The 13,282-nt window shown below is 41.3% G+C and overlaps 1 protein-coding gene across 3 annotated transcripts in view; it reads left to right on the top strand.

Moving 5' to 3' along the window:
* The window catches only part of SLC35F5 (solute carrier family 35 member F5), a 29,583-nt gene extending 16,676 nt beyond the window's left edge, over positions 1-12,907 (top strand). For all 3 annotated transcript variants that reach the window (XM_061576348.1, XM_061576357.1, XM_061576366.1), the window contains 4 exons: positions 893-1,052; positions 2,238-2,328; positions 2,969-3,123; positions 7,927-12,907. In XM_061576348.1, coding sequence (XP_061432332.1) covers positions 893-1,052; positions 2,238-2,328; positions 2,969-3,123; positions 7,927-8,002 — 482 coding nt within the window. In that variant the 3' untranslated portion in view covers positions 8,003-12,907. The remainder of the gene's footprint in view (positions 1-892; positions 1,053-2,237; positions 2,329-2,968; positions 3,124-7,926) is intronic.
* The last annotated feature ends 375 nt before the right edge of the window (positions 12,908-13,282 follow it).

The following is a 13,282-nucleotide window of genomic DNA, read 5'->3' on the forward strand; positions in this document are numbered from 1 at the left end:
TGCAAAAGCCCACGTGTTAAACTGTATGTGTGAGTCGGGAGCGGTAGTGTAGCGGTTAGCGCGCCGCGCTACAAACCTGGCGACACGAGTTCAATTCCTGCACGTGGCAACCACCAATGATGATTATCTGAACTGGTTCTGAGCCTCCCCTAGGTCGACTCAACCTCAAATTAGTACCTGGTGCGGTGTGTAAGCATCGCCACTAGGAAAACAAAGGTGGCTGGGTGTGGTGCTGGCCACTCACCCCCTCGTGTGCTGTGCCAGCCTTCATAGGTGCTCGCTAACAACATTTGCCCCAATAGTCTAAGACTATATGGGGGATCTTTGTGTTGAGCAGTAGTGTGCCTCTATTAAAATATGCTTGACTCTTAATCTCTACTCCACTGCAATCACAGCAAATCTGCCAGCCAACATTTTTAGTGCATCTGCCAATCATCTCAAGTCAACCCATGGCACCTGGGTCTGTTCCCTGACCTGCCAGCGGGCCTTCGACACTTCACATGGCCTCAAAGTGCACCTAGCATGGCACAAGCGCCATAGTTACGTCACTATCACTTAATGGTGAACGGAGGTTGTTATAGTTGTGTGTAGAAGAACAGTTGCCTCATACACATGAAGTAATAAAACGTCAGTGATAGTGATAAGCACTGGACACGGGTTAAGCCACACGAGGCAGGGCAGGCTGTTTGACCTTGCAGATTAGAAATGCTAACGATACTGAGACTTTACCCCACAACAAGCGATTGTACCATTATCGATTCACCCCCAAAATAATGCCGAGTGGACCGGCGGTGGAAAACGTAAATTTCCCAACGTTTTCGTTGTGCTGACTTGGAGATGTAAATTAGCCAACACTGCTTCGTTGTGTCTGTGCGTGTTTGTGAATGTGCAGGCTTTTTGGGATTGTTCTGCATGCTGTTCTTTTGGCCGGCGTTCTTCCTGCTGCATTACACGGGGCTGGAGCCATTCGAGCTTCCTAGCCGCACAGTCTGGCTCTGCCTGCTGCTCAACGGCATTCTGGGCACTGCCATCACTGAGGCTCTCTGGCTCTGGTCAGTACAAACATCGCACACACACACACACGTGGTGCATTAATGCACAGCAGGACACAGAGTGCATGGCGCATGTGTGACGTTAATTAAATGGATCTGGTTTTGCCTAATTAGGTAAACTTAAAAAAATGATGACATACATTGATACTGTTTTATTAATGGAAGCATTAATGTCAGTTTATTTATTACTTGACCTTTTACTTTCTTTAGACAACTTCTGTATGTATGTATGTTGACCTTATTTCACACCATACATCGGCATCCATGTTAATTGGAGGTGCAGGGGAGGGACAACAAACTAAACACGAAAAGCAGTTTTCAATAAATTAGTTTTGTCTAGATTTAAAAGTCCATCGCTCCACAGTGGCTAATAGAGGTACAGTAAAACCTTGGATTGCGAGCATAATTCGTTCCGAAAACGTGTTTGTAATCCAAAGCACTCGTATATCAAAGCGAATTTCCCCATAAGAAATAATGGAAACTCAAAGATGATTTGTTCCACAACCCAAAAATACTGTATTCATATAAAAATGATTAATACAAAATACCTTTTTATATTTTTATTATTTAAATTTAATATAAAGTAATTACATTTATTAATTAAATTTAATTGTGGCTGGTGTGAGGGAGACGAGAGAGAGGAGAGGAGGGTTATTGTGTAGGACGACTTTCACTTGCAGTACAGTTAGTAAAGAACAGTCGCTACACTTGGACACAACATTTTAAAAATGCTTTACGCACACACTCGTGGTCACAACACTATAGTAAACAATATACGCTCGCACGAATGTTGACTGTACGAGTGAGGCACGCCGACTGAGACCGAGCATGGGAGATGATTACCCACAAATACCGCAGCGAGAGTGAGAGAAGAACCATTGGCTCAGTTGTGATCACGTGACGCTCGGAAGACAAAGCGTATACTGTACGTACTACAGTACTCGTATTGCAAGACCTCGCTCGTTTATCAAATGAATAATTATTAAAAAATTTGTTCGTCTTGCAAAACACTCGCGCAGACCAAGTTACTCGCAATCCAAGGTTTTACTGTACACGGGGGATCTGGCATTGATAATACCTCGTTTCACCTCTGACACAAGTTAGATATAGCTTGTTTGCACGTGTAAGTCTGTGCGACCGTTCATTCCTCCTTAAATGTTGCGTGTGTGTGCTCGCACCATTCAGGGGCTGCTTCTTGACGTCATCGCTCATGGGAACTCTGGCGCTCAGCCTCACTGTACCCCTGGCTGTCTTAGCCGATATTTGCTTCAGGAAGGTGAGCCGTGGGTTTCACTGGGGTGGGTGCAAGGGGTTAGAACCTTAAAAGGAGATGCAAGAGAAGAGAGTTTATCTTGTAGGTGTGTACGTAGGCTGTAAATCCTACGGTGTCTGCCACAAGTTTAAGGATTTGTTCATGAGAATAAAGACATTGCTGTTAAGCAGGCATAATTGCGCCCTCCAGTGACGTAACTCCGTAGACTTATCAATGCAAATTCACTCACATATCATGTCACTAGGGTGTTGTAATGTGTTTGACAGCCTGAAACACATAGCCTAGGAGCATAAGGTATATATGTGGGACAAGAGCTGTTTGATTTTTGTAATGAAGCTTACACATTGAGGGGGTGACATGGAAATGAATGTCTGCAGTTGATGTTAATCTATTTTAACTGTTTATTTTACGTTACAAAAGTGAATATTGACTGAGTAAACTGGAAAATGTAATGACTTGTTTCTTGAGATTACCTTACATTTATTTACAAATGTGGAAATGGTATTTTTGAGCATATATACGAAATCAGATTATACCTAATGAACACGGAGATACGAAAGGGGATGCGCAGGTAAGCAGACGCGCATCTGCCGGGTCTTTATTGATGTGCACTGAAGGAGGGATCCACCCCATGTCCGTGCAGGTGCAGTTCACGTGGCTCTTCTTCCTGGGCTGCACACCCATCTTCCTGGCATTCGCGGCAGCGGCAACGCTCTGCCACTACAACAATTGGGACCCCGCCACAGTGGGCCTACGCCGCATCTTCGCTTTCCTGTGCCGGCGGCAGCGCATGCAGAGGTGCAGCTCTGACACACGGCAGTGCAAAGATGGTAGCTTCCCCGTGGCCCACTCTAAGTGAGAAATCACGACAAATGGCATCAATGTGGCAACTAATCATCCACCTCCCCTTCTTCAGAGCGACAACTAAGCAGTGCAACATTCCCACATGTATTGACGCTCACCAATTTGCTGAAAACATGTATTTTTTTAAAATGTTCTTGCTGTGGTTTTCACACCTGATGATGATTGCTTGTGTTGCAATCGAAACGTCGTGAGAATTTTATTGTTTTATATTTTTATTATTTTATTGTTTCCCGTCTACGTGAATTTACCGAAAGAACCAAGAATATGAAAACATGTTGAACTTCTTTCACACCATACGTAGCCAACCGTGCTAATCTATATATATAAAATCGTTCATGTCTGTCTGTCTGTGTGTGTGTGTGTGGACTTTGGCCCATACGCACTTTCATTGGACGGCGGTTGCCCCTGGCAACGGCTAGCCACGCCTTCGCCGCTTTCATTGGACCTGGCAACGGCTAGCCACGCCTTCGCCAAGGGCTGCAGTTTCATTGGACGGCGGTTGCCCCTGCCAACGGCTAGCCACGCCTTCGCCACTTTCATAAGCTCCGTATTTAATTAAATAATAGCCATTACACAGTATTGTTGGAGCGCTAGGGGGGGGGGAAGGAACGACACCCGTACCCTGCCTCTTCCAAGCCGACAATTTTAGGCGAGGCCGCAGGCTTTGCACGCTACTAGGCCTCGACACCCACCACGCCACTCTGAGGTAAATTCATCAAAGTTTTTCCTACTCTTCACTACACCCCCACCACAATGTGTGCTATTAATATTACTTTTAAACCCAACGCGCCAACAATCGATTACTTTAATGTTCACTGTACAAATACTCATTAAGCTGGGTGAGCGTACTGCCAGTCTATCATGTACACTGTAGCCTGCTTATTAAGCTCGGTGAGCGTACTGCCACTCTATCATGTACACTCTAGCCTGCTTATGAAGCTGAGTGCGTGTACTGGCAGTCTATAATGTGGACTCTTGCCTGGTTATTATAATCGATTCTTTATATGTTCTTTGTACAAACAGTCATTAAGCTGCTTGAGCGACCCCAGTTCGATTCCAACTCACGCCCACCACCGCTGACGATTATTTGAAACGGACCTGGCCCTCCCCTAGGTCCACTCAGCCTCAAAAGCGTAACTGCTGTCGTGTGTGAACATCGTCACTGGGGAGACAAAGGCGGCGGGGCATCGTGGATCCAAGTCCCGGGCGAAGCCGGGTCATGTGTATGTGTGTTTGTGTTTATGTGTATGTCTGTGTGTCTCTATGTATGTGTGTATGTATGTGTATGTATGTGTTTGTGTGTATGTGTGTGTGTATGTATGTGGGTTTTTTTTATGTCTTTATGTGTATGTCTGCGTGTCTCTATGTATGTGTGTATGTACGTGTGTGCATGTGTTTGTGTGTATGTATGTGTGTGTCTATGTATGTGTGTGTCTATGTATGTGTGTGTATGTGTGTGTATGTATGTGTGTTATGTGTCTGTCTGTGTCTGCATGTATGTGTGTGTGTTTTGTGTATGTGTTTGTGTGCATGTATGTGTGTGTTTGTGTGTATGTGTATGTCTGTGTGTATGTGTTTGTGTGTATGTGTGTGTATTTATGTGTGTGTATGTGTTTGTATGTGTTTGTGTGTTTACGCTCGCATTACACAAATGTGTTGCTGGTCTAAGGCGTTCCTTGCACAGCATTGCCGCTTTATTATTTCAGTCGTTTACTGCCTTACGCACCCTGAAAGTCGTGTGTGTCTGCAGCAAGCGCGTGTATGTGTACCTATGGACGCGCGCGCGTGTGTTGTGTAGGGGGAACGGTAGTGTAGTGCTTAGCGTGCTGTCTGTGTCTGTGTGTGTGTGTGTCTGTCTGTGTCTGTCTGTGTGTGTCTGCGTGTGTCTGTGTGTGTGTCTGTGTGTGTGCGTGTGTGGTGTGTGGGGAGCGGTAGTGTAGTGCTTAGCGTGCTGTCTGTGTGTGTGTGTGTGTCTGTCTGTGTCTGTCTGTGTGTGTCTGCGTGTGTCTGTGTGTGTGTCTGTGCGTGTGTGGTGTGTGAGGAGCGGTGGGTGTAGTGCTTAACGCTACGCTGCGCTACCAACCCGGCGAACCCAGTTCCATTCCCGCTCACGGCCACCACCGGTGACGATTATTTGAACCTCCCCTAGGTCCACTCAGCCTCAAACGAGTAACTGGTGTGGCGTATTAACATCGGCACTTGGGAGACAAAGGCGGCTGGGCGTGGTAGATCCAAGTCCCGGGCGAAGCCGGGTCATGTGTATGTGTTTATGTGTATGTCTGTGTGTCTGTATGCATGTGTGTATGTATGTGTGTGTATGTGTTTGTGTGTATGTCTGTGTGTGTATGTATGTCGGTTTTGCCGCCGTGGTGGATCCAAGTCCCGGGCGAAGCCGGGTCATGTGTATGTGTTTATGTGTATGTCTGTGTGTCTGTATGCATGTGTGTATGTATGTGTGTGTATGTGTTTGTGTGTGTGTCTGTGTGTGTATGTATGTCGGTTTTGCCGCCGTGGTGGATCCAAGTCCCGGGCGAAGCCGGGTCATGTGTATGTGTGTATGTGTTTATGTGTATGTCTGTGTGTCTGTATGCATGTGTGTATGTATGTGTGTGCATGTGTTTGTGTGTATGTATGTGTGTGTGTATGTATGTGGGTTTTTTTGTATGTGTTTATGTGTATGTCTGCGTGCCTGTATGTATGTGTGTATGTACGTCTGTGGATGTGTTTGTGTGTATGTATGTGTGTGTCTATGTATGTGTGTGTATGTGTTTCTGTGTTTGTATGTGTGTGTATGTATGTGTGTTATGTGTCTGTCTGTGTGTCTGCATGTATGTGTGTGTGTATTGTGTATGTGTTTGTGTGTGTTTGTGTGTTTACGCTCGCATTACACAAATGTATAATGCGGGTCTAAGGCGTTCCTTACACAGCATTGCCGCTTTATTATTTCAGTCGTTTACTGCCGTATGCACCCTGAAAGTCGTGTGTGTCTGCAGCAAGCGCGTGTATGTGTACCTATGGACGCGCGCGCGTGTGTTGTGTAGGGGGAACGGTAGTGTAGTGCTTAGCGTGCTACCTGTGTCTGTGTGTGTGTGTCTGTGTGTGTGTGTCTGTGTGTGTGTCTGTGTGTGTGTCTGTGTGTGTGCGTGTGTGGTGTGTGGGGAGCGGTAGTGTAGTGGTTAGCGTGCTGTCTGTGTGTGTGTTTCTGTCTGTGTGTGTCTGCGTGTGTCTGTGTGTGTGTCTGTGTGTGTGTCTGTGCGTGTGTGGTGTGTGAGGAGCGGTGGGTGTAGTGCTTAACGCTACGCTGCGCTACCAACCCGGCAAACCCAGTTCGATTCCCGCTCACGGCCACCACCGGTGACGATTATTTGAACCTCCCCTAGGTCGACTCTGCCTCAAACGAGTAACTTAACTACTGTAGCGTATTAACATCGCCACTGGGGAGACAAAGGCGGCCGGCCGTGGTAGATACAAGTCCCGGGCGAAGCCGGGTAGTACAGCTAGTTGGAGCTAAATACATCTTCATATACAGATGACTGCAGGCCTTGGGCAATTGTTGGCGCTGGCTTAAGCCTGGCTGACATGCCAATTGCCTGTGGTTCTTCAGTCTTTGTGAGATCCAGTTGGTATGAGTGATGCTATACAATACTAAACTTTCACTTCAGTTTGGGTTTTGTACTTCCTGCTTTATTTTGTGGAAGATGCAATCCAGAAAATAAACAGCTCATCTTGTAGATGCGTGTCTAGGCTGTGTGTTCTTTGCTGCATGATACAAGCTAGAAGTTTCTTTCATGAAAAGGAAATACTTTAAAGTTATGTCCTAGAAATGTATTATGGCACTTGTGGAAATTCTATAGGTGAGCACGTTAGGTAAATTCCTCCCGAATGAACAGTGTGCCCTCCCTCGCTCTCCTTCAGGTGAACGGAGAGCCGTTGAAATGTCAGCACATCACCGTTTATTCCACATGCCATAGCAGCCGCTCATTGAAAATGGGTGCCCCTCTATATCAGTGTGCGTACTTTGGTTCTCCTCAATTTACTTTTGTGATGGAATTGCCAACGTCACTAGGGATGTCACAGGTGATGTCACTAGAGCACAATAATGGGAGTGCCTGACTATAATTTTAAAGTCTTTGTCATGGGACCTCCTTTGCCAGTACTAAAATGTGAGAATAGGTTTTCCCCTTTTTTTCTGGCAACGAAACAAGTGTTAAGATATTCTTGGTTCTTTCGATAAAGTCACGTAGAAGGGAAATAACATTTTTTGTATAATTATTTTATTATTTCCCTTCTACGTGACTTTACCGAAAGAACCAAGAATATGAATCCTTGCAGTCACGAAAGCTTTAAATCAAAAGTGTTAAGATGTTAAAACACCAAACTGAAACCTTTTACGAGGAATCATGTTTTCATTAGCCACAATACTTGTGGTCAGAATGCAAACAAAAAACACTGATAATATATGCATTTTCTTGGTTCTTTCGGTAAAGTCACGTAGAAGGAAAATAATTTTTAAAAAACAATAATATAATAATTTTTTTCTTTCTACGTGACTTTAATAATTATTATATTATTTTATTATGTTTTATTTTTATTATTTTTAATTATTTTCCTTCTACGTGACTTTACCGAAAGAACCAAGAAAATGAATCCCTGCAGTCACGAAAGCTTTAAATCGAAATATATGCATTGCGCCTTGTTTTAAATCTCACCATTGGTGGTGTGTGTCTGTGCCCGCAGGACGAGTGACCCCGAGCAGTGTGAGAGCCTCATCCCCCTGCAGACGGTGCCAGCTCCCGGAGGCAGCCGCGCATGACGCCAAGTGACGCTCAAACAATGCTGATACCTCACCCTAACACTCACGCTGCAGCCACAACTCTCAACTTGGATGCAGAGCTGTTCCGTGTTATGTTGGATGGGCGGATGGGCAGACGTGCGGGCGGGAGAGGACAAACCAAAAATATATTCCCTCCTCTTGAAGGACTGCTCCAGTAGCAAAAAATGCCAAATTATATATATAGATATAAATGTGCGCGTGTGTGTATATATCTACAGTATATAGAAAAATACTTTCAATCAAAGTGAGCGACTCGGTGCATTACCTTCTGATGAATAATATTCAGCAAGTTATTTATTTAACAATTTATGTAAACAATCGAGTCGAGCAGCAATAACTTCGTATATATAACATGGTAAATTAACCTGGAAATGCTGCTTTTTTTGCCAACTACGAATTAAAGTTGAGTGGTAAAACATTGCTGAAGAATTGAAGAACATTGACAGTTAAAAAAATAAAACATTCTTAGGTAAGTCTCAAAATACTATCGTTTTAAGCTTAGTGAAACAAGGTACAGTATTGTCACCATTTTTTCTGTTAAGTATAAGGGTTTTTTTTTTCATTAGTTTAGCTGGAGCAGCCTTTTAAGACCTGGTACACTGGAAAAGGAGAGCAAATGGTGCTTAATCTTTATGGTATATGTTAATATTTGTTTGCAGTGTCGAATATCTTCCTGGAAATATAACTGCGAGATACATAAACAAAGAGCCTTTTCGATGTTTTAACAATAGATGTCTTAATTATTTTAAAGACTTCAATCTAGACTGCTTGATTTAAGCTGTGCAGACTTACCATATAATTGTCAACATGGCTTTTATTTTTACGTGAGGTGCTAATCTGGTTTTACTCTTATGAATATCTGTACAAGTAAATTTATACATCGATATATTAATACGCTGTGACTAGCACCCATTGTCACACTGGCATTTTAGAGTTTGCTTTTGCTTTTTTAATACTAGCGCATTGTAAGATGAAGTGGAATAACATCCTCAGGTTTAAATTTCGATTTAAAGCTTTCGTGACTGCAGGGATTCATCTTCTTGGTTCTTTCGGTAAAGTCACGTAGAAGGGAAATAATAAAATAACAAAAATAAAACATAAAACTATTCTGTCTTTCCGACAGACCTGTTCTTCACCTGAGGATGGCTACTTGCGTTGTGGCCGAAACGTCGTGAGAATTGTATTTTATTATGTTTTATTATTTTCCTTCTACATGACTTTACCGAAAGAACCAAGAAGATCCTCAGGTTTGTAGTGTATAATACCATCACTGCCTGCAGGAGATGGCACAATTTCACGTGCATGTATTCACGATTCACATAACTGTTAAAACAACTGGGAAATGCGTTCATGTTAAGATGATTCAAGTACCTCCTGAGAAACTGAAGCCATGTTGATTACTGCGACAGCAGAGTCCAACGTGTTTTCTCTTTTTGTGAATAATTTTGCCGATGTAATAATATGCTACATTTGATGGTTGACATGCACTCGTTTTTATTTTTTAAAAGAACCATGGTATACTCTTGTACACCATAGTATTTTACGTAATTGTACTTTGTTCACAGTATACCATGGAACTTTTATATAACGAGGATTTATTGTTAAGGTTTACAGGTTTTTTTTTTACATTTTATGGGAGCTCATTAAAGATGGTGATGTGCTTTGGCCTTTCACAATATATTCTTATAATGGGATTGTGTTTTTCAAGACTGTTTATCTCCTGATACTTTCGTGTTTCTAGAAATGTGGTGATATTTAATTAGTAGGTGGTGTATAGCTGAAGGATGGGGTGCACACACGTTCAAAAGCTTCTGGCTCAATTTTACCAAAATTGTGCAATTATTTAAATTAAATCTGCATATCCTCACTCAACACAAATGAATGTCGTTAACCTTCCTTTGAACTGCAAGCTGAATGGAATGTTGGGAAAACATGTTCTCGTCTGAGCACACGAGGAGGAGTTTAGTAACTTAATGACTGGATATTTTCATTTGCTTTGTAAATATACTTCTTAAGGTGTTTAAGATGTCACTGAATGGTCAGCTTCAGCAAAAGCACAAGTCGGAATATTTGTTTGCTTATATCCACGATGCCTTGCTCATGCTGGTATGATCACAGCATTTGTAATATTGTGATCCACAATTTTTTAAGTTAAATAGCATTCACTGCACTTGGAATATGAGAATTCAACGGTAAAATGAGCTAAAACCCAGTTATTTGATTAAATGTTCAACACAGAATGATGTTCTAAAAGAACAGTCCTTTGTTGAATACAAACACTGTAAGATTACATGTAATTTAGATGATAACAAAACCAAGTTATTGCTGCTTTTTAACCTAAAAAGTGATGTTGCTGCATTGCCTTAAATTCCTAAAATTCAGAAGTAATGTCATGAAATGTGACAGACTATTGTAGGAGTATGCTGCTGTGAGACAATGTCCTGTTTACTTCCCCACTAACCCTGTGCTGCAACTTCATGGAAGATGCTTGTTGACCGTGAGTCTCAATCTGGACTTGCCTTGTACCAACCATGTGGTCTTATCCGATTAATAATACACATGTTTCAGAAAGCAGTCTTTAACTGATTCACAGTAAAAGAGTGGGTTCAACAAGAGCTCTTATTTTCATCTCGGTGTGCACAGTTGGCAGCTCAACTAAGTTATAAAACTAGGAAAGTGGATGTATAAGATGTAACACGGTTTTAGATCACACTGGCCTGCCTTCCTGACTTATGGACACCACAAAATTGTTAACACGATTCATGAAAACTTATAATTGCTATTTTAGGTATCTAGTTTCAGGAATGGATTGGTCTCAGTGTGCTGGCCCTGTAGCACAAAGTAACAGCTATGGACTGGCTGTTATGATTATCGTTAAGGATAAACCAGTATATATTGCTGCTGTGTTGTATTGCTTATTATCGGCCACAATTTTAAATGTAAATAGATGTTGTTACTTTGGGTTCATAATGCATGTGAAAATACAGAAGCTGTGTTTGCATTCTCTATTGTGCAGGCAATTAAGCCCAGTTGGTAATAAATTACTAGATCAGGTATTTAAATATTACATCAGCATTGTAAGCAAGCTGGGTAGAAATGCTTATAATCTCCCCAAAGCTTCCAGTCTCTCCCAAAAATGGTGTTTTACTAAGGTATTGGAATGTGCCATTTTTTTATTAAATCTCACTACGTGTTGTTTTGATGCGTTTTTATACCTAATGGCCATCTTAGGCTTTGGACAATACCACTGAAAGTAAGCATACGCTGTTGGGGCATAACCATTGTGAGCAAACCGGTACACTGAAAGATGGGCACATTTAATGGTGTGTAGCCATGTACATATTGAATACAGTATTGCACACGTTAACAAATGCACAAAACTGAAGTTCAAAGATTGAGTCACTGAGCTAGAAAAAAAACGTTATTCGTTTTGCCCGGATGATGGTGGTAGCATCCATTGCTTTTTGTGATACGACTGCCAATATTGAAAGCCTGGCTAGAATTATCTGGCCTAATTACATTCCAGGGTTCTGGACTCGACCCTTAAAGTCAGTGGTTTTCAATCTCCCTGTGCTCGCCCATAAATAATGAATGTTTCAATTTCCAGTAACCACGTTTGTAAATTCGATATTTTATTATGGTTCTCAAACAAGAAAATCAAACATCACAGCAGCAGTCATTTAAACAATGTACTGTAACATTTTGCAAGGAATCCTTAATTTTTTTTTCTCTCGAATGCAACATTGAAAATATTATTGAAATGTGATTGCTTTATAACATTTAAAACTCTTGAACATTGCCCCTTTAGCAGAAAAGTATGCGTAATATAATCAAGAAGGTGCCTATAACAGTGGTAAACTGGACAAATGAGGCATTCATATTTCGTCATCTGCATACCCCAATGCCTCCAAGGTTTTGAATGAGCAATATCACCAGATACGTTCTTTTATAAGCATTATTCAAAGTGTACTTAGTGTTGAAATTTGTTTATCAGCACTTTCATAATATGCTCCTTTGTCAGTCCGCTGCTGGATGAAGGCTTCCCCATGTTGTTGGTTATGGGGGTTTTTTGGCCATGGTTGAATCAAATATTACTTTGACACAAATGTATATGAAGCACAGCTGATGTTTTTCGGCAAGCTGATGTCACCAACTGGGCACCAACATTTTCCGATTGATATATATTGTAGGCCTAATTGTTACATTGAAATTTTAATGCATTGAATGATACATGAAAATCACATCAGTTTATAGACTGAAACATCTGTGTTGCACATTGGACAAATTATTTTGTGCTGGTAAAAAAAGTGTCTAAAATATCTGGAAAATGGTAAGTAGTGCTTTGATTGCGTATACATGGGTTTATGTAAACCACTATGCAGTTTTCTGCTTGCTGTGTGCCTCGCCATAGGGGATATGGATATGACACTGGAGAATGTAACGATTCACTTCCCAACCCCACCAACAATGCAATTCATCTTGATAATTTGGGATCTTAAGTCAAGTATATTTTTATTATCTTGTCCATCTTATTTTTTCCAGCTCAATTATTTTGGTGTACTCTTCGCCTTAAAAATAATTGGTATCTAATAACTACATTCTTTACATTTATTTTTAGTCATCAATTATTATAGATGCTCAATTCAATGCACGCACCTTAAAATTAAGACTTTACTTTAAGCTGTCACTGAATCGTTAGATGTTTAACCTCGTCTAATAAAACTCAACCAAGAAAGTTAACCACCATCACAGTGGAAGACCATGGTTCTCAAGTTAAGTGGCCGTTTTGGAAATAAAAAGATGATTTTTAAACTGCTGTTTTTAGTTATCCGAAACATTCATAATGAAAGAAATAAAATGGGAATTTATAAAAAAATATACAAATAAAAAATGAACATATGAACATGACTGTTTATTCTCCATTTAGACATTTTAAAAACCTGAAACCTTGTTTTACATTGTTGTCTGGGTTAGGAACTGCCTTGTGTTAATTTGTAAAGGTTAATTAGTACCTTTGATTAATTTTGAAGATGTCTATTTTCTCATCCTTGCACTAATTCCAGGCATTATTTGCACTCCCATTAAAATTAAATGTATGCTTTGCAAGGGAAACCTGAGTATTCACAGATACACAGCCTTTTAAAATTAAATAATTTGCACAGGTAATATTCAAATGATGGATTCAAACTTAGAGGCAAACTTGTCCAGTATGGTATATTAAGCCCACCTTACAAGCATGTGAATATTCTTTGGGTCTTT

The sequence above is a fragment of the Lethenteron reissneri genome, chromosome 7 (assembly GCF_015708825.2).
Source record: "Lethenteron reissneri isolate LAM-NWPU_2019-01 chromosome 7, ASM1570882v1, whole genome shotgun sequence".
Classification (NCBI taxonomy): domain Eukaryota; kingdom Metazoa; phylum Chordata; class Hyperoartia; order Petromyzontiformes; family Petromyzontidae; genus Lethenteron; species Lethenteron reissneri.